Here is a 27,947-nt window from a genome sequence, read left to right on the forward strand (position 1 = left end):
TTCATTGTCAAACTTAAGACGAGCCAGGCGGGCCTTCTTGGGCAGGAGGACCTTGCGGGTGCTTCAGGATTTCAGTCTACTGTGGCATAGCGTGTTACCAATGTGTTACCAATGTTTTGCTTGCTAACTGTGTTCCCAACTGTCTTGAAATCATTAACAGGCTTCTTCCGTGTAGTTCTGGGCTGATCTTTAACATTTCTCATGATCATCTTTACCCCATTGGGGAAATATTGCAGGGAGCTCCAGAACAAGGGCATTTGATAGTTATTTTGTATATCTTCTATTTCCAAATAATCACACCAACAGTTGTCTCCTTCTCACCAAGCTTCTGTCTGTAGCCTATTCAAGGTTTGTGCAGGTCTCCAATCTTGTCGCTGACATCCTTTAAAACCTATTTGGTCTGGACCATGGTGTTGGAGAGGTTGAACTGGAAGATACAGATTCTGTTGGCAGGCATCTTTTATATACATAACAAGCTGATTTAGGAGTACTTTCTTAAAGTGACAGGACTAATCTGTGGTCCATATAGGCACATAACCAATCTGTGGAGCCAGAATTCTTGCTAGTTGGTAGGGGATCAAATACTTATTTCACTGACTGAAATGCAAATCAATTTATAACCTTTATATAACATTTTTTCCCCCTGATTTTTTTTAATATTCTGTGTCTATCACTTAAAATAAACCCACCATAAAAATTATAGACCCTTCATTTGTTTGTAAGTAGGCAAACTTACAAAATCAGCAGGGGATCAAATACTTATTTCCCTCACTGTACATGTATAAACATAGGAAATATTTACATTTATTTATATTTACCAATAATTAAACATATACATGTTTATAAAATGGTATATTTTTCTTAAATATATGCATGTGTTTGTGTGTATAAATATGAAATTAATACAGTGCACAGACATATATTAAGTAAACAGAAACCTTTATTCTGGATGCGATTAATTGTATGGCAGCCCTATTTATTATTATTGTTGTTCTTGTTCGTGTTGTTGTACGTGTTTGTATATCATTATTGTTATTATTATTAGATACTACGATAATAAAAACCTATAACCAGTCTTCTTTTGGACATAGAAGGTATATGATGAATAATACCTCCCTCTCTTTGCTTTATTTTCACATTGTTCTGGCTTTCAGAAGATAAGCCGTAGCAGGACTCCATACCCAATTACAGCATACCTGGCTTGCATTAATATACACTCCCTCTGAAGTTTTTCATTTCACTTCTTTGCGTGTCCCACACATCCATTCTGATAAGAAGCTTTTATGTATATTGTTTGGCCAGACGTTCGAAACCGAGCAGAACGCAGGGGAGCTATGAGAGTACATGTGTATCGATTACCTGTTTGACGCCATGCCAGATTCATTACTCTTTGCAAATAAGAGACAGCGTTTGAAGTGAGCATTTATATTTCGATTCAATGAAATGGCACGGGAAGAAGTGTTGTTAAGTAAAAGAGATATCAGTCATTCTATTGATCCGTGTAGTTTTGCTTTAATCAGACTGGGTTCTTTTAATGAGATCGGGTGGGCGGGAGAATTCATTAAAAAATACATTTTTTGCAGCTCCGCTTAATTTAGAGATGAACTTGGCATTGATTAATGCTCGGTTGCCTAAAGTCTCAGAGATTTTAGTTTGGCTGTTTACTAATTAAATTGCTTGTTTCATTTGAATTTTAATACTGTAATTGGCAGTTCAGATGAATGTGAGGTATGGGATAATCCATTTAGCTTGTTTAAATTGTTTGCGAGAGATAAATGAGCAAATATTGAGTTTACCTGGAGATGTGGATATAATGTAATATTATTTGAGTTTACATTTTTAGATTCGCATTTATTTGTATTAGGCATATGAGCCGGTATGAGATTTTGACGGTATGACGACCTTAAGAAAAAACAACAGTTTCACAGCACTAAAATGTGTTCTTTTCAGATGTCTGCATATACAAACAACTTTTCAACTGGACATAATACATTTTATTTTTAGGCAAAATATAGAACATGTATGTCAGTTAAAAATAAAGCCTTTAAATTACAATATTCTTTCAAAAAAATGTTTTTATATATATAAAATGTCAAGCATTGAATTACACGATTTAATTCATTTTGTGTAAACGCAGCTCATACCCTAGAAACGGCATCAGAAAATGTTAGTAAACCTTGACTCTTTCAAACCTCGGTATAGGCTATCTTGTGAAACCGGTAACCGGCCCATGCCTCATTTGTATAATGTTTTTCATAATTGTTTTAATGCAGAGCTTTACAGAAAATGCACTTTATTCTTCAAGCTCAGGAATGTTTCTGTCCCCTAAAATTGAGAAGAAAATGTTTTTGTACAAATCAGTTATTTTAATCTTAAGCAATAGATTAAAATATCTTTCCCCCTCCATTTGTAACGTTTTCCCTGCCAGTATTGTTTAATTATACGTACTGTATAAAAATATATTGTATGTAAAAATGTATCAAAAATACTAAATTCTGCATTCCACTCATTACAGTGCCACGTTGACGGTGAATATTTAGCAGAATTTAATCATAAGCAGTTGGACGTGTCGCTCTATTTTTATGAGAAATAGAAACCGAAAGTTTTTGTTTTTGAAATAAATGGAAAACAAGACCAGTTGCTTACAATCATGCTCCAGCGGACATGATAAACGAAACAGACACTTGATCAATTTATTTATCCCTTTTTTATCCCTTTTGTAAATTGCTAGTTGCATCTGTCATCGAAGTACAGAAAGAAAGACATCTTAAATCAGATACAGTTAATGGTTTCTGACGGCGTCGTAATGAACGAGTCTTGATGATGCGTCCTCCCTAGATGAATCTGTGAATATGACAGCTAATCAATGTGTGCGTCATTTGATATCAATGCTCGGATAAACCATTAAGCGAAAGACACGCACGTGATGGAACGATCTGGAATGATGTGGAGTTACACAGATGTTGCTGTCATGAACTGGGCCGTGTTGATCTCTGTAGCTGGAGTTAATAAGGTCTTGGCTGTTCTTCTAAGAGGACGTTGACCTCTGTAACGCTCCTCTTGGCTGCCATGGTTCTCTACTGGCTAAAATCATGACGCTCGCTGACAATTTAATGCCAACGTTTGTGATACAAATCGAGGGAATAGTAGCGCAGTAACGGTTTCCTCTTTTTACAGATGGTCCCCGGCCCTCCCAGAAGGAGATCACGTCCCTCAGAGCCTTCATGCTGCTGTTCCTCAAACAACTCATCCTCAAAGTAAGATGCATCATACCATCTCGACATTACCTTTGTTTGGTTCGTGCACACTAACTGCGGTTTAAAAGATGAGATTAGATCAGGCCATCTGATTAGATCAATGTAAATGTGGTTATGATGAAAAAATAGGGTCCTGCTGGGTGACATGGTGTACTCCATCTTAAACGACATTTTTTTCTAATTCTTGTAGAGTTATTATGCATGCAACCTTTGCGACCTCACATTAATAAGAGACTGCATGAAATATGAATAAATTAGTTTGTCACACCAGGAGACTATGAAAATGAGCTAGCGATGGCAAAAAGCGGTTCATTTAACAATTAAACTTAAACAAAATGTTGATCGGTTACAGCATCTAAGATGTTAAGAATAAGATTATAAGAATCTGTCATCATTTATTTACCCTCATATTGTTCAAAACTAGGGATGCACTAAATTCCTCCACCGATACCAACAGCTGATTATTCAAAGTGATTGATACCGATTCTGAGGATGAAATTAACATTGGTTTAATTTCATATAATGACTATTAATATTAAACATCAAGCTGGTGATGTTTCTTAGCATTTTCGATATAAAGAGCACAAATTCATTGAGTTCTCATGTCCTTTTTTGATTGACAGGTGACAGTTTATTGGCCCTGATCGTCGGCTGTTTTTAAACTATTGCCCGATAGTGTGAAAAATTGCTTTTATCGTCCAATTATTGGCCGGTATATCGGTGCATCTCTATTTACAACCTGTATATCGTCGCTGTCAGGCGGAATCCTCGCATCTCCAAAACTATTCTTTTTCAGGAAATAAAAAAAACTGCATATTTTTTGAGTTATTAAACATTGTATCGTTAAAGTTGGTATTATACCTTATATTGCTATCATATACTGTTGTGTACCAACATTAACATTTCCCCAAAACCACGTTTAATCGGAGATACAAGGTTTATGACTTGGGAGCAGGGAGATACGAGATTACGCTGTGATCGATAAGAATGGTACGGACACAGACGTCGCTGCTGCCAGCAGTGTTCATCAAAATCTGCGGTCGCGTTGAGCCTTTTGACAAGAGACGACGCTAATGAAAGTTAATGATTGTGGTTACACACATCTTCCTAAACTTTATTTTAAACGTTAGAGCTATGAGTGATGCAATACCAAAATAAAACGTTAAACAGGCTGTCTAATATAGGCGGAAATGAATCTGCACGCAAATAAAGTCGGCGGTCGCGTTGAGCCTCTTGACAAGAGAAAAGGCTTCAATCGTTAACCAAAGCTAACAACTGTGGTTACATACATCTTCCTAAACTCTATTTTAAAGGTTTAAGAACTATAAGTGATGTAATACAAAAAACGATGAGCTGACTAGGCTGTCTAATAGGCGGAAATTAGCCGAATCTGCTCGCAAACTTACCTTCGTGGCTCACGGGCTTCCTTCTGCACCGAAGCATTACAGCTATCGATTTTTAACAAAACAGACCTACTCAAATGTATCTAACCTAACTATTTTCACTCGTTATTGTCTAAAAAACGTTCAATCAGGAGACGTAATGCCGAGAAGCTCCCGCGGAGTGAAGAAGAGGTGGAGTTACGAGACTTCTCAGACAGTTGAAGTGTCCAATGGAGTTAAGAGATTTGCTCTCAAGCTATTTTCAACACTTTAGATTGGTTAATAATTTGTAAAAATAACAGACCCACATGGGGACTGACCAATAGCATCGATTTGTGAAAAAATATGAAATTGACCAAATTTGGACATAGGAGGTTTCCGCCCGACAGCGACGATTTGACTCTTTCCTCTGTGAAACACAAAAGAAGATCTTTTGAGAAATGTCTTTTGTGTCAATACAATGGAAGTCAATGGAGATCAGAGTTGTTTGGTTACCATCATTCTTCAAAATGTCTTCTTTTGTGTTCTGCAGAAGAAAGAAAGTCACACAGGTTTGGCATAACACAGGGGCAAGTACACTTTTAAAAATAAAAATTCCAAAGAAGAACCTTTTTTGTCTAAAGGGTTCCTTGAAGAACCTTTAACATCTGAAGAACCTTTTTGTTTCATAAAAGGTTGTTTGTTGCGAAAAAAGGTTTATAAATAGGTAAGAAAAGGGTTTTGGCTTTGACTGAATGGTTCTTTGTGGAACCAACGATGGTTCTTCTGTGGCATCGCTTTAAAGAACCTTTTAAGCACCTTTATTTTTAAGAGTGTAAATGACAAAAGAAATGTCATTTTTGGGTGAAGTGTCCCTTTTACTAAAAATGTCGATGCCAAAATGTCACCTACCCAGTAGTTTATCTCCCATACCATCAGCACCATGCCGAAATGTGGTATTATCTGTCTGTCACAAAGATATTGATTCATCAAAGTACACAAAAACAACCGAGCTGGTGGCTGTGGCGTTTGGCAGCTCTGTTCCCTCCCGTCACCAGCCCACCAGCTGTTTACAATTTCCTAACAGGGCCGTACGAAGAGGTGTTCACTTGTTACACCAGCGCTAACATATCGAGAGATCTGTCAGCCGGCCAAGCGCAAGCAAACTACAATTAGCTCAGGAAGCGTGTGCGCTCTCAGTAATGGGAAATGTGAGCGTTTATCAGGCCCGCTCAAAGCAGACAGTTCACGCTGCTTTCCTAATAAGAAGAGGCAGCTTGTAAAAGTCTGGACCCAAATTGGCTGCGAACGGTCATTTGAGCAAATACAAACAGCCTGGCTGAATATTAACCACCTATTTGTTTTATTCTCCTTTTTTCCCACGTTTCATCATTTGTCAGAATGCTGACGGCAGTAGCAGCGGATTATTGCGAAAGCTCTGTGTTGAAGCGTTTTGTTTCTTGTTTCAATTCGTCAGGATCGAGGGGTTAAGGAGGATGAGCTTCAGAGTATTCTTAACTATCTGCTGACCATGCATGAGGTAAGTCTTCAGTTTTACCATGGTAAATCCTTTCAACCTGACAGAATGATTTCATTTTGAGGTGTCTACAGTATTACCATGGTAAATCCTTAAAAGAGAAATGGATGCTGTTCACTGTATGTGAAAGGCTTTAATATGTCTATACGGTGTTTGTCCAATCATTCCACTCGGTTCAAATGCAACGCGATGATCTTTTTAGGATGAGAACCTCCATGATGTTCTCCAGCTGCTCGTGGCTCTCATGTCCGAGCACCCTGCCTCCATGATCCCTGCCTTTGACCAGAGGAACGGCATCCGGTGAGACGTGATCTCCATCTATTTTACACCCCAGTCACATTTCATTAGATTTCATTCATTGTCTTTCATGATCGAGTTCGCCGACATGATACGATCATGAATTATTCAGAAGACTCCACATAGGAATCGCAGCGATATTTCCATTTTTATTTATTTCTTGACGAGAGGGATGAAGCTGACACCCTGGGTGTCAAGCTAATGAAATATAGATGGATTTGATGGAGTTATTGAAGCTTCAGGTTTGGCTCTAAATAACTGATACGTCTTTGAAGAGCATCTCAACGGTGGTGTACGCGATGCCAAATCCAAAGTATTTGTTATCTGAATTCTGCAACGTACAAATGTTTCACGTCATGTTTCGTGTTCCATCATTTCAATATCATTTGCTGTTTTCGTGGGTTTAACTGAAAAACTCATTTCATAAATAACTAAAAATACGCGATGCGTTTTCTTCCCAGAGTTGTCTACAAACTGTTGGCTTCCAAAAGTGAAAGCATCCGAGTTCAAGCTCTGAAGGTCTTGGCATATTTCCTCAAACACTTGGGCCACAAGTGAGTAAATCTTCTCGCCTTCCAAGAAACCTCTTTTTTCCCCACAGGGTCATCACGGGTTGCTTTGTGTTCCTCCGTCAAGGTGAGCTTTGTGGTCACGTAAGGACAGAGTCCTAATAATATGAAAATGAGTTCTTCTGCCTGTTTGAAGTATTCCCGAGCTGACTCCAGCGTCTTTCGTGTATCTCATGAAAAAGAAAGCAGCTATATTGAGCTCCACCCGAAAGCTTGACTGTACTGTACCCCTCTGCTGATATTTAAATCTGTGCATAAGAAACAGAGACTTACACTAGCGGTGATGGATTTGCATTTCCGAGCGCGTCTATGAGTGTATGAAAATATGAAAAACGGCCATCTCCCTTACATAAACAGTTATGGAAACATAAAGTCATGTCTTCAAGGCCATAAGAGTTGCCTTTGAAACTGTAGAAGCACATTGACATTTGCAGAGTTGCGCTGCTAGCCTGAAGCATGCATCAAATCCACATTTGCTTTTGTCACCATTAGCGTATCCTCCGTCGGGCGACTACTGTTCTGCACGCTCCGAGGCGTTTTAAAACGTACGTGTGGCCGACTTGTCACTTACGACCTGTACGCCCCTCATTTTTCTGCGGTTGGGAAACGTAGCGCTCCGACACATCTCAGCGTGACGCGTTCTTGCGCGGTTTAAGCTTCAGCACTTTTGGTACCTGTTTGCAACCGAGGCTGCCGTGGTGACTGCTTCGTGCTTCAGGTACCTGACGCCTCCCGAAAGGTGCCAAGCTCATAAAGGCTTGATCCCGCTGGCTCGACGTTATCTGTGTGAGGTGTATGAAAGCTATATTCTGAGTGCGTGTGGCTTTACAGGAGGAAGGTGGAAATCATGCACACGAACAGTCTGTTCACACTTCTCGGGGAGAGACTCGTGCTGCACTCCAACACGCTGTCCATTACTACGTACAACACGCTCTATGAGGTAATATAAATCTGGATGTTGATCGGTGGTAGTGCCATTATACTCGATGCGTTAACGTTTATGATGCAAAACCCCATCATCTGGCATTTGTTTCCGGGCTAGATTCTGACAGAGCAGGTGTGCACACAGGTCGTCCATAAGCCTCATCCTGAACCCGATTCTACTGTGAAGATCCAGAACCCAAGTATGAACTTCTGTTAAAGCATTTGTTTTTACTGGCTCCTTGACCTGTGATGATTTTCAACTGTTTTCTTTCATCATTTACTCGCCCTCAGGTTGTTCCAAACCTGTGTACATTTCTTTCTTCTGCTGAAGATATTTGGAAGAATGTCAGTAACCCCATTTACTGCCGTAGTGGGTGATTTTTACATTACATTCTTGCATTCGGCAGACGCTTTTATCCAAAGCGATTTACATTGCATTATACTCCACATTGTTTTAGGACTGGGCGATATATCGTGCGATTCTTATGCTCTCAGTTTCTCAATGACTTACGGTTAAATGCCGCCACATCCGAAAGCCAGAGGGCGCTCTTGCGCAGAAACTCCCAATACGGGAAACAGAAGAAGAACAATTAGTTCCAGGAAATGCCAGCGGTCATATTCTATCGCTGTTCTTCAAACCTTTTCAGGTATTTTCACGATGATAAAGTATATTTATAGTGATGATGTTTGACGAGTGTTGCTTTTTTGAATGTACGTTATAAACGACTCAATCTCGTAGTGATTTTAGATCGAGCAGTACTTCCTACTGATCAAAGAGCCGTGGTTCACGGAAGAGCTGTGCAGAAACATTGAATCGATTTCGACACATATAATTAGCGTGAACCGCGATATACACTATATCGAGTATGTGCACGAACCCATGACCTTGGGGTTGCTAGCGCCGTGCTCTAACCACTGAGCCACAGGAAAGCCAGATGAGGTCTGTTTGGTTACTGACATTCTTCCAAATATCTTCCTGTGCGGTTAGTAGAACAAAGACATGTTTGGAACAATCTGAGGGCGAGTAAATGATGACAGAATTTTCAATCCCTTAACCCCTGTGTTTCTATTGGCTGTCCTCAGTGATTCTTAAGGTGGTGGCCACACTGTTGAAGAGCTCCGCACCCAGCGCAGACCTGATGGAGGTGCGGCGTCTGTTCCTTTCAGACATGATCAAACTCTTCAGCATCAGCCGTGAGAACAGACGGTGAGGGGCTTCTGTCTCTTCCTTCCCCCCTCTCTCCTCGTCCGCACGACATCAATTAACCGCCTGCTGAACCAATCGGCAAAGATACAGACTGACGTTGTTCTCTCTTGTTGTTGCGTTTAATAGACAGCAGCCACGATTCTAAATAATCCTCCAGTTCTGCATGTTTATCTCACAGCAGATGTTTCGACAACACAGACATGAGCCCACACCAATATTCACTTCTGTCTACAGGCTGTTTCTTTTCCCGAAGAGCTGTTGCAGCTCGCTCTCCTCCGTCAACCACCCAATGAGTGCTGAAATCTCAACTGTCTGTTTAAAACAAAATCTGTCTTTATTCTTGTTTGTATGTCGGTCTTGAATAGATTTCGTGTCATTTTTGTTGCAAATAATAAAAATCCGTAATTGACTATTTTATTAATATTATTGTTATTATTATTGTATTAGCAACATATTACTTTGAATATACTTATTATATACATATTATTATAATAAGTAGTTGTAGTATAAGAATAACGTTTTACCATTTTTATTACTTTAAAAATGGTTGCAATTTCCAAAAAAGAATGCTGTATTTTTCCATCCTAACTTTAAAAGTTATGTTTTCAAGAGTGATTAGTTGATACTACTTTGTTTTCAAAGTCCCCAAACCTGACACTGGTAATAATGTAGCTGTTAATAATGGACGTCTTTTAGCAGGAATGGATTTGAATTAAATCATCGCTACTGTCGTATTACAAATTACGACCCATTTTCATGAAGGCGATGAGCTAAACTCCTTCAGCTCAGCCCAAAATCCATTTCTTTCCCCACAATGCACTGGGGAGAGAGTGAAGTGCTTCAGGTGTTATTCAAATAGCTGCCAGTCATTCTTCGCGTTACTTCCTAGATCTGAGGTGTAGCGGAGGTTCGGCTGAAATTGCTTTGTGTTACTTGTCGGTTTGTGAATTAGGTGTCACCTCTGAGCGTTGTTTGAGGATGTTAAAAAAGAGAGGGGGGGGGGGTTAACACGAGCGACTGCCGTGGGCTTAATCCATCTGCTTTTTTGTGTGTGACAGGTGTCTGCTGCAATGTTCTGTGTGGCAGGACTGGATGTTCTCTCTCGGCTACATTAACCCGAAGAACTCGGAAGAGCAGAAGATTACTGAAATGGTTTACAGCATCTTCCGGATTCTTCTCTACCATGCCATTAAGCACGAGTGGGGCGGCTGGCGTGTGTGGGTGGACACGCTCTCCATTGCCCACTCCAAAGTAAATGGCCAATTCTCACCAGCTATAGAAAAGATGTAGTGGATCTTTATGAGTTTTGTAATAGCTGATGCTGGTATTTAGAGAGCAGGGTGACCAATAGATGATGTAATGCAAATATTAGTACGTATTATGTGTACACTAGTGCATTAGTGTTTCAAACATTGGCAATAGATTTTCAAATGTGATTTTTTCAAGTTATCAGTATAATATCACGTCCGTCAGCTAACACCCACAGAAATGGATGAGAGACTTTTTGCTTTCATTTTTTTATTTTTAAGTTACACATTTAGAAAAGTAAAATGGAGAGGATTGTTTGAGCAATCTGCATGTAAAAAATAGGACATTTATCTCATATTTATAAATATTTGTAATAGATGTAAAATATTTGTAATGCTCCATGTATTTGTGTTCACTGTTAATTTATTATTATTATTGTTGTTGTTATTACAACAACAATACTACATGAATGAATTATTAATATTAATTATTATGACTCTATATATAATAATAAGAAGAATGTTTTATAAAGTTTTCATTTTAAAATTGTGCAATTGTTTAAAAATACAGTATAAAAATATCTTAAAAAGTTATTTTAAAAATAAATGTATAAATACTTTCTAGACGTTAAACTTTGTGCTTAGTCATCCAAGAGTAACTTGACAATGAGATTTGAGGTTTATTAGGTTTTTTGTGTCATCGTGATCAGACTTGCATTACTTTGTCTTTTCATATTAGTTCTGAACACCCGAGAATGAAACTGTCACCACTCTGTTTGGCAGGTGACGTATGAAGCTCACAAAGAATATTTAGCCAAAATGTATGAGGAATACCAGCGGCAGGAAGAGGAGAACATAAAGAAGGGGAAGAAGGGGCTCGTCAGCACCATCTCGGGTCTTTCTGCCCAGGCGTCAGCCATCAAAGGCACTCTGGAGCTCGACCCAGATTCCCAGACACAAACCCCTGAGAGCGAAGCAGACGAGCCCGAGACAACAGGTCCGGGACAGAACCTCTTGTCCGAAGCTAAGAATTTGGATGGGGAGAACTCCGCCTCAGGCGTGCGCTTGGAAGTTCACGATCTTCTGGTGGACATAAAGGCGGAGAAGGTTGAAGCCACGGAGGTGAAGATGGACGACATGGACCTCCTGCCGGAGACGCTGAGCGTCAGCGAAAATGGAAGCTTGGTTGAGGTGGACTGTCTCTTGGACAACGTGTATTCGGCGGCGGTGGAGAAGATAAACAGCAGCGTGAACAGTGTCCTGGTACCTCAAAGCAACCTGGAGGACAAAACCACAGGTCCTCTCATAAACCTGGCCGATGAAGCGGATCCCATTTCCAGCAACAGCACCTTCCTGTTTGGCACGATGGCGAGCAGCTCGGGGGAAAACCTCTTACCTGAAATTGGACCGTCTGAATCTTTTCCGCTCTCAGGAGTGGAACCTCAGGTCCACACCAGCTCCACTGACCTCGGGCTTCTGGCTCTCATGGCAAAGAGCTCGACGGCGTTAGACGCCGACCCGACGGCTTTGGAGGAAGATCGCTTTAAACGACAGTCTGCTGTGACTGGATTTGGCGTCTCTGAAAGGGAAAGTCTGTCGAAATACCCGGGGCAGATCGAGCCGTTGGCGGGGGAGCCGGAGGCTGAGGTTCCTGAGGTAAAGAGCGGTGCAGATGTTACAGATATAGAGATCAAGAAGATTCAGACCACTGCTACCACACAGGTAGGTGTTACGTGGTTACATGTTTTGCTTTGGAAGATTGTGCTCATGAAAATCTTGAACTTGCATCATTTGCCCTTTTAAAATGTACTTCGTATGAACTTTTTCTTCTGGGGAACACAAAAGAAGATATTTTGAGAAATGTCTCTGTGGTGTTTTGTCCATACAGTGGAAGTCAGTGGGGGCCAATGTAGTTTGGTGACATCTTATCTTGTGTTCTGCTGAAGAAAGACGGTCACGAGAATGAATAAATGATGACATCGTTCTCATTTTTGGAACTGTCCTGTTAATGTAAACCGAAAGATGTTTTGTGTTGACTTTATTGTTCAGTCTTTGACGTCTTCGTGCCTGCCAAGCTTCTGAGGTGCTGTGGTGTGATATTTCGAGAGCTCGAACGGCGGATGCATTCTGCGGTTTGGCAGAAGCAGCTTGAAACAAAACTTGCCTGAAGAAATGTCACGCCTCCTACTGTAGCCTGCGTTTTCCTAGGACTGACTTTTAAGAACATAGACCTTTATAAAGATGTTTCCAGCGTCTGAAAGAGTTTTGTTACATTTTCACAAGGATGTCGAAAAATGTCAAGATAGAACTGCAGACAATTTAGCTCTCATGTTCAACAATATTATACTTTTTTACAAGAATTAATCTTGTATTTATTGGGTTACGAATCACCATTAGCTTTGCACAAATGTGCCTTTGTCTTCCAGAGTCTGCGCAGCCAGTCTGGGAATCATTTGGACCGCGATCTGCGGGTGGACCTGGGCTTCAGAGGCATGCCGATGACCGAAGAGCAGCGGCGACAGTTCAGCCCGGGTCCACGGACGACCATGTTCCGCATCCCAGAGTTCAAGTGGTCCCCAATGCACCAGCGCCTGCTCACCGATCTGCTCTTTGCCCTGGAATCCGACTTACATGTCTGGAGAAGGTCAGTGGCTACTCTAGGTGTAGACATTAGTGTTTTTTTAGTGACACTGACGAGGCTATGAGCGATAGTAAGAACAGCATTAAAATTCTCTCATTTTGTGTCATTCTCAGTCATTCAACAAAGTCTGTCATGGATTTTGTGAACAGCAATGAGAATATCATCTTTGTGCACAACACCATTCACCTGATCTCACAGATGGTGGATAACATCATCATCGCGTGTGGAGGGATACTGCCCCTCCTGTCCGCTGCCACCTCCCCTTCTGTAAGTGTGCCAGAGGCTTGACAATACTGACACCCAGTGGTCACTACCCATTACTGCAGGTCAAGCTTTTTTAAAAGATGTTGGATTTTTGACTGGTTTTCTCATTTACTTTGTTTGTTTATGCAAAGAATGCCAAGGTAAGTACACGTATATTTGAATGTGATTTCTGTGATTCACCGTTGTTTGCTTTTATTCATTGATATCATCATTTTCGTAGCTCATAAACATTATGCGCTTTGGTTTTTGCGCATTCCCATAGAAATCCCCCATGAAAATGCAAATGAAGGAAGCAGTTTTTTGTTCTTATTTTTGTTAATACATAAACAAATATCTCTTGCTGTATGAAAATGAACCTTGATTAGGCTTCAGTAACCATAATTGAATCATTCATAGTATACTAAACCGTGATTGCAGTATACAATTATAATCAGTACACAAAAAAACATGGTTACAACTCTTTCACTATAGTAAAAGCATGGTACATTTTCGAAAGGGATGGCCTTTGATATGCTGTTTAATATCAGCGATTATTTTTGCAAGCTTGTTTAGCAACTTTTGCAGTTATTTAAATCTATCAAATGTTTAGCACTGCACAGATAGTCTTTGGACAAATTGGGTGTTTCATTAATAAATGATTTGTTTCTGTTTTCATGCTTTTAATCTTGGGAAAACTAATGGTATCCCTCACAGAATGGTGCTCACTGGAGGAACGGCACCTCTGCTTCACACACATGCAGTTTGGTCAAGGAGGATTGCGCTTCATATTTTGTGGTTATTTCATCTTCAAAGGCTTGTGTGCTGGTGGCAATCCTGCTGAAGGGAATCCGCTTATAGATGTATCTGCCAAAGCCTTGCATGGCAACTGATCCTAGTTCAGTTCACGTTTTGCACCCTATTCTTAGCTTGAAAGTTCAACTTCTTTGTGTCATCATTGCTCAATATAGTGAGTGATCATCGCTGTATCACAGGATGACACAGAATGAATGAATCTTTGTGGTGATTTGTGTCTCAGGCTGAAATGGACGGCATCGAGGCCACGCAGGGCATGTCGACTGAAACCGCCGCGATCTTTCTCACTCGGCTCATGGCGATGGTGGACGTGCTGGTCTTCGCGAGTTCCCTGAACTTCAGTGAGATTGAGGCAGAGAAGAACATGTCCTCAGGAGGACTCATGCGACAGTGCCTCAGGCTCGGTGTGTGTGTGGTGTGCTTATACACTCTTTTCTTGTTAAACAACCTCACGAATACAGTGAAACTTGTGAGACTTGAAGTGCTCTTCGCTATTTGAAAAGTGATGCAGTGAATATGATTATTGTAGTGTGAAAACCTTTACATCTACAGTATGAGAGGTCTTTCTGAGGAACGCTGCTGTGGTCGTGTGTGTGTGTGTTTGACCTGTGATATGGGATACAAAATGTAGGAAAATCGGACATTTGCTGTATTTTGATGACATCCTAACAGGATTTGTGTTTAAATGGATTATTAAACGTAGCAAATGGACTCGCATTAATTCAGTGGAACATAGAAGCATTAGGTCAAAGACGGGTCATTATTATTAGTGTGTGTGTGAGGGAGAAAAAAAACGTTTGTATGTCAGCAACAGTGTTGGGTGTAACTAGTTACTAAGTAATTAGTTACTGTAATTTAATTACTTTCCCTTGAAAAAGTAAAGTAAGGGATTACTCTTGTTTTTTTCTGTAATTTAATTACAGTTACTTCTGATGTAATTAAACTAAATACTTTGTGTAATTAATGTGTGTGCAATAGTGGAATTGACATCAAAATTCAAAGTCTAACTTTAAAATCTGTGCTTTAATGTATAATTCTCACATTTGTAAACTTTGGTCGGTTAATAAGAGTACTTCATGTAGTTTAATATTATTTATTTGAATGAATTAAAAGAGCCCTTTCATGTCTATCCTTGAATCACTTAACTAATCAAGGTTGATGTAGGATATAGAAAGTAATTAGTAATAAGTTATTAAATACTTTTTGGAGAGAGTCATTTGTACAGTAATCTAATTACACTATTGAATATGTAATTAGTAACTAGTAATTAATTACTTTTTCAGAGTAACTTACCCAACACTGGTCAGCATGTTTTAATCATAACAAGAAAAAGCAACAATAGAATTTAAGCATAAATATGGAAATGTATGCATAAAAGAATAAAGGCTTTTTTTACAAGGACTGTAGATCCATATAGCTGTTTGTTGTGTATTGTGTACTCGTTTTATATATAATCAAATAAAAATTCCTTACTGTATTTTCATCTTGCTTTTCGCTTTGTCTTCTCACCTGCTGTTTTCACACTGTCTTCACTTTTTGTAGTTTGTTGTGTGGCCGTAAGAAACTGTTTAGAGTGCCGTAAGCGTCAGAGAGACAGAAATCTGAAGTCCTCTTTGTCCAGCAGTAAATGTCAGGACGGCCTGCAGATTGTGTCCAGCACCAACAAGGTATACAATTTATTACACACACACATATAAAAACAAAGTCCACACGCGCGCACACACATTCTTCATCTGCCTGCAATTTATATCATTATGTTTTTAAATGATCACATTACAAGTGTTTTAAACAAATGCAATATAATTGAATGATTTTAGTATTACAGCTTATCTGTATTTTTATATATGACTGACTCATCCATACCTTGAAAATCAATGTTGACCAGGTGCTGTAAAATTCCAGAAAGGTTTTTTAAAGTAGTACATACTGTATGACTAATGTGCTGTTTTTCAAACCAACTAAAGTCATACAATATATACTTTTGACAAAAATGAACCAGAAATAACTTATGTTGTATTCCACAGAAGACAGTATTGCAGGCACGAAGGGAAAAGGATGACAGAAATATTCATTTGTGTGAACTTCAGTTGTTTCTTTCAAATCTGGCTTGAACAAATGCAGCGATGAGAATACGGCGTTAATGTTTCTGAATCACACATTGACTGTGTGTGATTTAGTTGTGTGGTCGTGATGTGAACGCGTGCAAATGAGATCTGCATGTGAGAAGTGGTTAACGTGTCAGTCACAGGAACTCAGTCCTGCTTTTTCTGTTTTAGATCACCACAGAAAGTTTTCCCAGCAATCTTTCTCCAATCAAAGATCCGGACCGACTTCTGCAGGACGTGGACATCAATCGCCTGCGGGCGGCTGTCTTTCGGGATGTTGTGAGTGAATATCATACCAGCCCTTTAAATGCTGCATTTAAAATGTGTCGTATAATGCAATGTAACTCGCTTTGGATGAAAGCGTCTGCCTAATGCATGAATGTAAATGTAAATAAATGTAAAGTGTAAGAATATGCAGAATGACCTGTGGAGAAACACACACATGATTATACGTGATCATTTTTGGCTGTTAAACTTGTGTCAACTGACTTTAGGCATTTAGCAGATGTTTTGTATCTAAAGACACTCACAATATTGTGGAAAGCAATGAAGCTATTCATCTTACATATTTACATCCACTTATACATCTAATAGATGTTACTGAAGTAACATGAACTCTTTTGTGACCGCAGAAGAGTTATGTTACATGTAAAGAGCTCGTGTTCTTCGGTTACATATCGACTCTTTATAATCCTCATTTTGTGTTGTGTTTCATAGGACGACAGTAAGCAGGCCCAGTTCCTGGCTCTTGCTGTTGTGTATTTTATCTCCGTCCTAATGGTGTCTAAGTACCGGGACATCCTGGAACCCCAGCGGGAGACGGTCAGGTCTATCAGCCAATCGGGACGAGGCATTCGGCAGGAGATCAATTCTCCTACGAGCACAGGTGTTACATTTGTGGGAATTGCTTAATACACTTTTTGACAAACTATTTAATTTGCCTTCGTTGAATTGCTTATTTTGCATTAAATGACCCCTATTACCATCAGTTAATTACCAGGTCAATCTTTTGTTTCTTTTGTGTTTTTGCTCCTTTCTCTTCGCACCTTCCGTTATCCTGCAAAACTGTCCCCGCAGGGCTCACGTCGAGCTTTACCAGCATCAATAATTCATAAACCGCGCTAATTATCTCCCATAAATGAGACGCAAAGTTCTTGAAGGAAATCAAATCACGGCTAACTGTGCATGTAATGCACACCAGTCTCATACAGGAGGAACGTCCAGTCATTTAAGAGAGTGCATTTTTTGTTTCTTAAAGGGATAGTTCTGCTAAACACAAGGGAAGATATTTCGAATAATGGCCGCAACCAAACAGATCTCATCCCCCATTTACTGCCATAGGAGGGAAAATAAATACTATGGGAGTCAATAGGGGATGAGATCGGTTTGGTTACCGACATTCTTCCAAATATCTTAGTTGAGTTTAGCACATTTTTACAAGTTTGGAACAACCTGAGGGTGAGCAAATGATGACAGAATTTTCCTTTTTTTAGGATCAACTATCCCTTTAAGAAAGTTTGTGTCGCAAAACTCTAGGAAAGGGGAAAGCAAATAACAGCGAGAGAGGTAAACAGAATAAAGAATATAAAGATGAAAGACGTATGGCGGAAGAACGCTGGGGACACAGGGGGCAGCGGTGCTATTTCCAGCCCCATCTGTCAGAGCCCATTAGGAAGGCAATCCACCAGAGGAGAATGGGATCATAGAGTCTGAGGCACTAGGCGGCGTCGCTCTCATACATTTCAGGGAAGAAAGGCAATGGGTGGGTGTTTTTCCTAACGGCATGTAGCAGATGATTGCCCGCACCCAAATAGCCATCCAGACGTGCTCCGTGACTAAATCGGGCCCCGCTGACCTTGTCATGGCCACGCGATGAATATTAAAAAGAGAAGCCCAACATCTGAAGAACAACTGGGTCAGGACGAACAAAAGATTGAGAACAGAAGGATTCGGTTTTATTCTTTCTCTGCATTTTGGTTTGTGTCCCTCAGAGAACCCTTCATCCCTCTCTGACGCCCATAAGGAGGCCGTGTACGAGTCACGCCCGGAGACGTCCCTTCCTCATTCTGACTCGGGACTGGGTGACGATCAGGTGTCCGGCGTGATGAACGGGGCCGACCTCGATCTCTGCGTCAGGAGTCCGAACGGCATGAGCGGGCTGCTGTGCACCCTGTCCGCAGAGGTCAAAGACCACCTGAGTGAGCCGTCGACTGCGGAGCATCTCAAACCCGCCTCTTCCGTCTCCAGCATCAGCCAGGCCAACAAAGGCATCAACGTTAAGGAGATCCTGAAGAGCTTGGTCGCGGCACCCGTCGAGAGCGGAGAGAGTGGACCGTCGGACCCCCTTCCCTACACGGATCACCTGGCTATGAAGAGAGAAGCCCAGGCCATGTTACCCATGCAGTTCCATTCATTTGACAGGTACTGTCTACTCGCAGCTCCAGGGAATACTAGGGAATGTCTTTTTGTAACTAATATGAACCTCCACTAGGTGGCAGCAATAGCAATAGATAAGCATGGGTGTCAAAGGTTAAAACAAACTTGTCTTTTGGCTTTAGCTTGATGGAATGTTTTGTGTCACCATCAGCATCACTTCAGTAGCCCATTTACTGCGGGGAAAAAAGGCTGACCTTTTCTGTGCGTGTGCTATCCCTTCCGTGCCTTAAAACACGAGACTATACATCACAGTCAGCTACGATGAATACCTGGATTAGTCTTTTCCCTGAGGAACGGCCATTATGATTTACTTAGTCATAAGCAAGCCATAACTCTTTGACTTTAAATTCCCCGTACTTCATAGCACGGAGAATTGCTGTGTTTATAAATGTCTTTTTGTGGCGTGTTTACATTCCGAGGCCAAAGTCTTAAAGGCTCTTAAGAAACGTTTTTATTTGGTTTGCTATTTATAGCTGGACTAAATCAATACTTTCTGTATCATTAATCCATTTCTTTAAAATGATATTATTTGCGTGCTACTATAGGGTTGTTAAAGGGATAGTTCACCGAAAAATGAAAATTCTCTCATGAATTATGAGTTGTTCCAAACCTGTATAAATGTCTTTGCTTGGTTGAACACAAAGAAAGATATTTGGAAGAATGTCAGCAACTGAGATTTCTGGGCCACCATTGACATTAGTAGAAAGAATGATTGTACATTTCTTTGTTCTGTTAAACACAATAGAAAGTCTTTTTAAGAATTTAGGAAAACAAAAAACCCATTTCAATGGTAGTCAATGGTGCCCCAGAAATCTCCGTTGTTAACGTTCTTCCAAATATATTCCTATGTGTTCAACAGAACAAAGAAAAGTATACAGCTTGGAACAATTTGAGGGGGAGTAAATGATGTCACACAAAGTATTTTCCACTGCATTGTCTTCCAAGTCTGTACAAGGGCTATAAATATTTTAAACTGGTGCCGAATTATTTACAATATTATCCGATGTGTAATATTACCATGATATACATAGTCACGGTTTGTAATGTCCGGTATATTGCAACACCCCTAGTCTATACATCAAATGATCACTTACTATCTAAGAGTTTAGTTCCTTGCCGAGACAAATAAAATGTGCACAAGATATAGCAATATTCCAGCGTTTGACTCCTGCCAGACTAATATTGTTCCTCTCCCAGCTAAGAAAGAGAATGACAGGAGAAATGAAACCGCTGCCCTGGCCGTAATGTATGCGGCGACCGCTGTGTCACAGATGAGGCGGGCTTCTGAATAGTAAAGGTGTTTTGTGCACGCAAGCGTCGGGGAGGGTCTCCGGGGTGTTGATGACGGATTAAACAGAAGCGGCCCGCCGCGGCCCTCGTTCCCTTCCTGTCGTCCTCAGCCCTCAACACCCTAATGGGGCCTGGCAGGCAGAAATGAGTTGCCGTGGCAGAGTGTATTATTTTTGAAATGCTTTCACACAGACGCGGGGCCGTGCCGCTCACTCTCGCGTGCTTTAATGTCATCTGCCCGCCCTGAAATTGCTGTGTCTAATTGTTTGCCACCTGCCACCAAATGAGCTGCCAGGCCTGGACGGGCTTCTTTGATGGTCTGTCAGATCCTCAGTAGATTGGGAGTGACAACACCCTCGGCTTGTCTTTCTGGAACTTTCCAAAGGTGATTTTTGTTCATTTAGTATTGAATTACGAGGCGGCCGTGTTTGCAGACGGGGCCACCATCAGAAAGATCTCGACTCTAATCTGCTTTGAAGGTCAATTCGTTATAGAAACACTTTGAGATTAAGATTTCATGTCAATGTAAATTCAAGGTAGGCTGTTATACGTAATATTGCGATAAACTTGAATTTCTCACTGTATAGGACATAAGCAAATGGATCGTGTTTTTTTTACAGTAAAGACTGTCGGTAAGCCATTTCAAATGACACATATAAACCGGTTGCATTATTTATGTTCCAGCCTAGATGTATCCATACTGTAGTCAATTAAAAAATCCTATTAATAAAATATGTGCTGGATATTTCCTACATCATTCACAAGGCCCCAGTTAATGAAGAATTCATGAGGAGCGTTCATATTTTATTAGATGCTTGTTTATAGTCTAATGCTATCGGCTCTGTACGATACCTGTCAAATACCTGCAAGAAGCCGAGATGTTACCAGCAATAAATGGTGAACGCTGAAAAGACAATGAAGCACTTGGTAGATCTTTGCTAAGTGCCGACTGATCAGATCCGAGCTAAATCTCACAATGAATAATTGATGTGCTCATATTTCTCAGTAGAATGTACGACAACATGTTAACACATTATTACAGTTGTTGCATAAAAATGACTCGGAGCAGAGATGAAACATCACTCCAAATCAATACATATCTACCTTGAGTATGTTTTAGTTTCCATTTTTCATTTCATCTAAAACGGTCAACAACGGACAGAAATGCACCATCATCTTGTATTCATATTTACATTTTAGTCTCTCAGGACATCAAATTGAGGGACAGTTCACCCAAAAATTAAAACTCTGCCATTTATTTAAGCTCATGCAGTTCAGAGGTGGACTGTATATGACTCGAGAAGATATTTTGAGAAATGTCTCGCTGGTTTCGTGTCCGTACAATGGAAGTCAACGGAGGCATAAAAAGTCATACAGGTTTGAAATGACATAAAGGTGAGTAAATGATGAACGAATTTCAATTTTGTAGGTGAACCGTCCCTTGAAAGATGATTTTAAAGAGCAATAAAAACATTGCAAATATATCTGCTGAGTGTACAACCACATGAGGACGATTAAAAGATGACAGCTTTTGTTTTTGGTGAACTATTTCTTAAAGTATATCAATGCTTCTATTATAACACTTTAAACACTTTCGTGTTGGGCTGTTATTTCATTGCCAGTTTTATCAGCATTCCTGTCCGTACCGCATATATTTTCATGCAAAATACTTCAAACAACATACCAAACCAAACCATCTATTTACATCCATGACTTACGAGAATAAGTCATAGAGGAGCACCTGTGCCAATTGAAGATGTTATGCTCTGTTTGTAGCCCTAAGAGGAAGCACGTGTCACAGAATGTTTTTGTTTCCTTGCATGCGATCTCTGAGAAAGCGTCTCTGTCCATGTTAAAGCGGGAGCGCGCCGCCGGGACGAGTCGCAGTATCCCAGACAAGTGCTCTAATGGCTTTATCCTCTCTGTACAGCATCTGAGCGTTGGAAAGGGTTCCACATAAACAGATCTGCGCTACATCACCCCAAAGCGCAAATCTCCGTTTCGGCAAACATCTTCGACCCCAGTCACGTGAAATCTCGTGGTAGGCACACAAACTAAATATCATTGTGTCATAATATCGCGCTCGTCCTCGAGGGGTCTTTAGTATAAGGGTTAGGTGGGCTTTTATGGATATACATATACACCTAAATTGTCTGAAGATATACGGGAGGTTATTGGAGGGGTCAAGAGGTTAAGGCAGACTCGTGATTCTGCTGGTCTCTGCTGCTATATTCAGTTCAGATCAGGCTGGAAATCATGTGATTTTCAGCTAACTATAAATAAATAAACCGTAAAACCATCCTTTTTGGCTGGCAGGGTAGAGTAGTGTTCATAGGCTGTTATTTATAGAGTCATTTAATGTGTTTAGGAGGTATTTCTTTAATTGACTTTGCTTAGTTTGCGGGTGTGTTGAGAAGGTGAGACGGGGCTAGAACGCCCTACAGTAAAAAATACACATAAAAATATGCACATAATAGTGATGCTACACCGTGAAAAAGTCTCCCAGAAACAAACGGTCATTTTCAGATGGGGCAGCAGGAAAAACAAAAGTACATGTTTTTCATGGTGCTTCACAACCAAAACACCCAACACTCTTCAAAGGTCAAAGGTTCTTTAAAGAACCACCTCTTTCCTACCTCTGCATAATCTGAAGAATCTTTTGTTGCCTTTTGTGAACCAGAAAGGATCTTCAGATGTCAAAGGGTCTTTATGGAACCATTTAGACAAACAGGTTCTTCTATGGCATCTAAGAACCTTTATTTTGAAGAGTGCACTATTTCTGTAATTGGACTTTTTTGCTGTAATAATGCATAAGAGGGACGTAAAATAACAGTTTGTGCAGTGTAGCATTATTTGACTGTTTAAAATAACCCTTAACATACGTAAAATAGCACTTGGTTTAAAAATGCGTGCTTAAAAATCTCACGCAAAGCGTGCTGGGAACTGGAAATCCGTGAAACTTGAACACAAGACAAATCATTCATACAATCCCAACTTGAATGGATCAGGTTTGACGATTAAACATAAATAAATCACGTTGCGACAGCACAAAAAAGTGTCGAGTTAACTTGTTTAAACAGCATAAATTGGCCAAGGTGCAAAATTCCAAAGTTGATCATTTGGGTCTGTTTCCTGAGGCTTTTGTTCAACCCCCCCAAACAGTTCCGCTATAAAAACAGCACATTTTGGCACTACACCTGGAAAATATCTGTTGATGAACCGAGTTCCGAGTTTGACATTGTGTCGAGGTACAGCACTGGACAAACGGCAGACGAGAGAAACATAAGCACAAGCCACTGCTTTTGATTTGTGTTGTTTGTTTGTCCGGTCCATTTGAGAAGTGGATGTGAGCTCGGGGTAACAGGAGCGCAGGATGTTTACTTTGTGTGCTGGTCTTTCGCTTGCCATGCCACCACAAGCGTTCGGCTTAGCCGCTGTCTGCCCCACCAGATTTTGGAAAACATCGGTCTCCTTCTGACTCCATCAAATCACTTCGCGAGCAACCTTGCATATTTATTATTGCGGGTGAAGTGTTTTATTTTGCTTCTGTCCCTTTCACTTTTGCTGAATCTGTCCGGCATTCCTTACAGGAAGTGTTCTGTGAAATGTTAACTGATTGGTTGTTTATTTCCTTGTGAGATCATTTCCATACCGTGCTGTGAAGAAAGTCTTCCAACTGCAGTTAAACCGCTAGAATCACTCGCAATGAGTTTATCTACAGTCTCTGGTGTCTGTGTCATACAGGAGTGTGGTGGTACAGGCCAAGAAGCCTCTGTCGGGTGTGACGGTCAACACAGTCGGTAGTTCTGGGTCCACTTGTGCCCTGGCCTCCAGCAGCACACCTAACATATTTGCTGCTGCGTCGACTACACCCAAGAGCATGATCAATACCACAGGTAAGTGTGCATCTCACCCGTCTTTTCATTTACATCACATGCCAATTCATGCATTCTGCCAACACTTGTATCCAAAGTGTAGGAAAACTACCATATAGGAGAAATTGCTTTATTGAACACCAGAGAAGATATTTCGAAGAATGTAGGAAAGCAGCAACAGTTCTGAGGCACTTGTCATTTTTTCTACTATGCTAGTCAATGGTGGCCAAGAACTGTTTGGTGACAAGCATTCTTCCAAATATCTTTGTGTTCATTGAAACAAAGAAATGTGTACAGATTTGGAACAACTCGAAGGTGAGTAAATGCTGACAGAATTGTGTTTTTGGGTGAAGCGTCCCTTTAAAGTGCAAGTATCTTATTTAACGAGTGCTTAACTACATTGACCACTTAAACCCGTTCTGCTTTGCTATTTCTAGGATAATCAAAGATTCTATTCTTAAAATAATACGAACTAGGTTGAGGTCAGGAAATTAGATTTGGTTGCGAGCATTGTGTCCACTAGAGGGCGCTCCTTGCTACGGTATATATTGCGGCAGTGTACCGCTGCAGTGAGCGTCATAGGTCCAGATGTCAGGGGAGCCACTCACATTAAGATAGGATCTGTAAGAAATTTCAAGGCTGTTAGGTGGCCACATACACATAAGATTATACCCACACCACCAGACTCAGTAATGCAACGAAAACAAAAATGGCCTTAAATGTTGAATGCCCCGCTCAGGGTGTAGACTATGATTTTTAACACGTACATTAGGACTGGAACTGTTAAGTACAACTGCAATGTGTGAGTGTGTGTATTCACTTAACTATTTAGGGGACAAACTTGTACCCAAAAGTGAGCAAAACCTGACAAAGCCAAACTGAGGTATTTATAGTATTTATAACTAGCTGTGTATAAAAGCAACAGAAGTCTATGGATGTCCTCATTTAGATAAGTGTGTGTGTGTGTGTGATTATTGCTGTAGAAAAGAAATGTAGGCCACATTATACAGTACTCGGTAAGATTTGAAGAATTAATATTGTAAAATCCTACAATTACATTTGATGTGTTTACAGTTTAAAGTGAACAACCTATCATGCTGCTTGATTATTTAAATGAATGTTAGTAGCGTATCTAACACATCGAATAATTCTCATCCAACATCGGATCTGTGTTTCAGGTAATATCAAATATTCGGCTCTTTGTGGAAAGTGCCTGTATCGCTTCTTGTGATTTCATTTTCATACCTCATTGACATCTGCTTAGAATGCACAATGGAAGTAGATTCAGATTGAGGTTGAAATCCATCAGAACAAGCCCCTCGACGCTGCCCTTCAGCTCTGTGTATTTGCTTATGGAAGGACCCTCATCTCTGACAAGGCGATTGATGGCTGCGTAATAGATTTCTCACCCTCAGATGTCTGTGACAGCTTGTGGTTTTGCAGGATGACTGTCTATTCCTGTAACGTATCTATCCCAGTCTCCCCGCTGCACGGGACGCCGTGGACAGTGTGAATGTGACGGAGAGAGAAATTAGAGCAGTGCGAGATACTTCGCTTTTGCATCGCGGAAGAGAGTCGTGGTGATGATTTGGGTCTTAAAGCTTGTATTATACAGTGTTCTGTCTAAAACTAGGAAAAGTGCGTTTTTAAGTGCATCTGGTGTTTTAGTTGACGTTACAAAATGCAAATGTTAAGAGTATCAAAAATGAAGTGAGATAAAAATAAAATATTTTTTTCCATCATATGCCTCTTTAATAATCAGGAATTGAAACGTCTTGTTCAATACGTCAACCTTCAAAAATCATCTGATCCTGAACAGGCTACTGTATTGTCAAACTGACACGTGCTCAGCTTTAAACACACACACAAACATCTTTTAATAATATTAAATATTATTATGAATTATTTCATTCATATTCCAATTTTCTTTCTAGTATACCGGCGTAATGAAGTGCGTGTTGTAACCTTGAGTTGCTCTCTCGTCTCACAGGGGCCACAGAAACATCTGCCTCCTCCTCCTCTGCCAGCTTTGTGAACGGAGCCACCAGTAAGAACCTGCCCGCGGTGCAGACCGTGGCGCCCATGCCTGAGGACACCATGGAGAACATGAGGTGAACTTGTGTTTGTGTGTGAATGCAAATATTTAGTTCAATGCCTATTACGTAACATATAGATATGCTTTACAATGTCATAAAAGAGCCGATTTTGGCTGAATCGTTCCATAAAGAACCTTTAACATCTGAAGAACCTTTCTGTTTCACAGTTTTTTTTTTTGTATAGTGGAAAAAGGTTCTTTATATTATAAAAGACAGCCTTAAGAAACCTCTTTCATCATTTACTCACCCTCGTGTCATTCCAAACGTCTTCTGCAGAACACAAAAGAAGATATTTTGAAGAACGTTGTTAACCAATCAACATTGGTCCCCATTCGCTTCCATTCTATGAACACAACATTTCTCAAAATATCTTCTTTTGTGTTCTACAGAGAAATAAGTCATAGCCTTCAGGATTTGAATTTTCTGAATGAATTATTTTTGGGTTTAACAAATACAGCCTGGAGAGGTGAAATGCTTGAATTAAGTGTGCTGGAAACTTTCCCATGTGTGAAATTCTCGAATTGTTTTTTTTCTAATATTTGCCACAAGAGGGAGTCGGCACTCATCCTTATTATTTCATTTTTGCACACATCTTGCCTTTCCTTTGTTTAGAACAACAGGGAAGGATCGTTTTGTTTTCTCCTGTTGTGGTTTTCGACAAACGAGACACCCCTCACCTTACAAATGTCTGTCCTCTCTCCCAGGGCTGGACTGGGAAGAAAAATCGGCCCTGGCATTTTTAGGCCCGCATCGGCCCTCCACCGAATCTGTCGATGGGGGGGAAGGGGGTGGGGGGGTGTAGGAGATGGTGGTGCATGCATCTTTTGCATTCACGTTGCAACGTCCGTCTAAGCGGCCAGTCCGCCCCTGCTCTCTCCGCTGCCCATCGTGTGTGTTTGTGAGCTGTCAGAACGGGCTAATGCAGAGAAATCAGTGCGCGTCGGTGTTTGGAGAGTGTGTGGAAACTGCGCTGACCTCGGCTCCGTCGCTTCACCTCGTCTAATGCTTTGTGACAGACATCTCGCAGACACGCCGCTGTCTGGCTACACAGAAGAAAGTGTGTGTGGCTCTCCGGGGGCCTTTACGCTTCACACACACGTACGCACTCTTTGTGGCTCCTCTGCCGCGCCAGGAATCGCAAATCAGTTGCCATGGCAGCGGTAACCGACAGCACTTACTGGGAGTCTAAAGTCAATGATGAAAGTGTCTGGATGCAGAGACTGTGATGCCTAACCTGCACTAGAGATTCACAGTCTTATCATTCACACGTTCACTTCCATTAGAAAAAAAATAAAAGATTGCAAAAGAAAATAAAAGGCATTTGAACACCTTATGATCTAACAACACACAGTTTTGGATGCATTTTCTTTTCATAAAGAACCGATGCAAGTACGAGCCTTTGGATAAATTAATGTGTACTTCTGATGCCTCTCCGTCTCTTGAAAAGGTTTAAATTTGATGCATTTGTCATAAATCCTGTCATTTTTTTAAGTTGAAAGTGTTTGTAATTTAGTATTTTTTACAGGTAGTAATACTAATATACATCCCATGAAAATGTTGACATGCATCGCTTACTAGCATTACAAATCGATTACTTTAACTTACAAACAAATGTGTCACCAATTGATAAAAAATACTTGTACAACCTGTATAATATTTATATATTTTGAAATATATAGCTCTCTAGTTCTGTTTCTACTTTTATGTATGTAAAAGTGTATTGCATTTATTGTATTCTCGAACAGCATCCCATTTCTAATGTAATCCTGTGGTACTCGAGCATCAAAATAGTAACTTTGCTTCGACAAATGTGTAATTACAGTACTACTGTAACGGCTTCTGTATGTGTAGCTATACTGTTCTTACCTTTGTCAGATCTTCGAATCAGAATATTTGAATCAACATTAAGCTTTAAGTAAACAAAAATAAAAAACCATACTGTCAACACACCTTCCAGGACTACTAACTCAGGCCCTAGCCTTTGTGTATGTTTTGCACGTAAAATCCATATTTTCTTGTAACTAAAGCCCTGTAGTTTCTCGAGCTGGT

At 40.4% G+C, this 27,947-nt stretch overlaps 1 protein-coding gene across 4 annotated transcripts in view; it reads left to right on the forward strand.

Moving 5' to 3' along the window:
- Positions 1-27,947, forward strand: part of nbeab (neurobeachin b) — a 237,383-nt gene that overhangs the window by 91,592 nt on the left and 117,844 nt on the right. For all 4 annotated transcript variants that reach the window (XM_057350789.1, XM_057350791.1, XM_057350790.1 and 1 more), the window contains exons 14-31: positions 3,178-3,257; positions 6,096-6,158; positions 6,358-6,455; positions 6,914-7,006; positions 7,853-7,961; positions 8,064-8,145; positions 9,029-9,152; positions 10,211-10,403; positions 11,183-12,121; positions 12,826-13,043; positions 13,154-13,307; positions 14,320-14,500; positions 15,639-15,763; positions 16,373-16,480; positions 16,919-17,087; positions 18,193-18,622; positions 23,672-23,823; positions 25,793-25,913. In XM_057350789.1, the coding sequence (XP_057206772.1) occupies positions 3,178-3,257; positions 6,096-6,158; positions 6,358-6,455; positions 6,914-7,006; positions 7,853-7,961; positions 8,064-8,145; positions 9,029-9,152; positions 10,211-10,403; positions 11,183-12,121; positions 12,826-13,043; positions 13,154-13,307; positions 14,320-14,500; positions 15,639-15,763; positions 16,373-16,480; positions 16,919-17,087; positions 18,193-18,622; positions 23,672-23,823; positions 25,793-25,913 (3,439 nt within the window). The remainder of the gene's footprint in view (positions 1-3,177; positions 3,258-6,095; positions 6,159-6,357; positions 6,456-6,913; positions 7,007-7,852; positions 7,962-8,063; positions 8,146-9,028; positions 9,153-10,210; positions 10,404-11,182; positions 12,122-12,825; positions 13,044-13,153; positions 13,308-14,319; positions 14,501-15,638; positions 15,764-16,372; positions 16,481-16,918; positions 17,088-18,192; positions 18,623-23,671; positions 23,824-25,792; positions 25,914-27,947) is intronic.

The sequence above is a fragment of the Triplophysa rosa genome, linkage group LG14 (assembly GCF_024868665.1).
Source record: "Triplophysa rosa linkage group LG14, Trosa_1v2, whole genome shotgun sequence".
NCBI lineage: Eukaryota > Metazoa > Chordata > Actinopteri > Cypriniformes > Nemacheilidae > Triplophysa > Triplophysa rosa.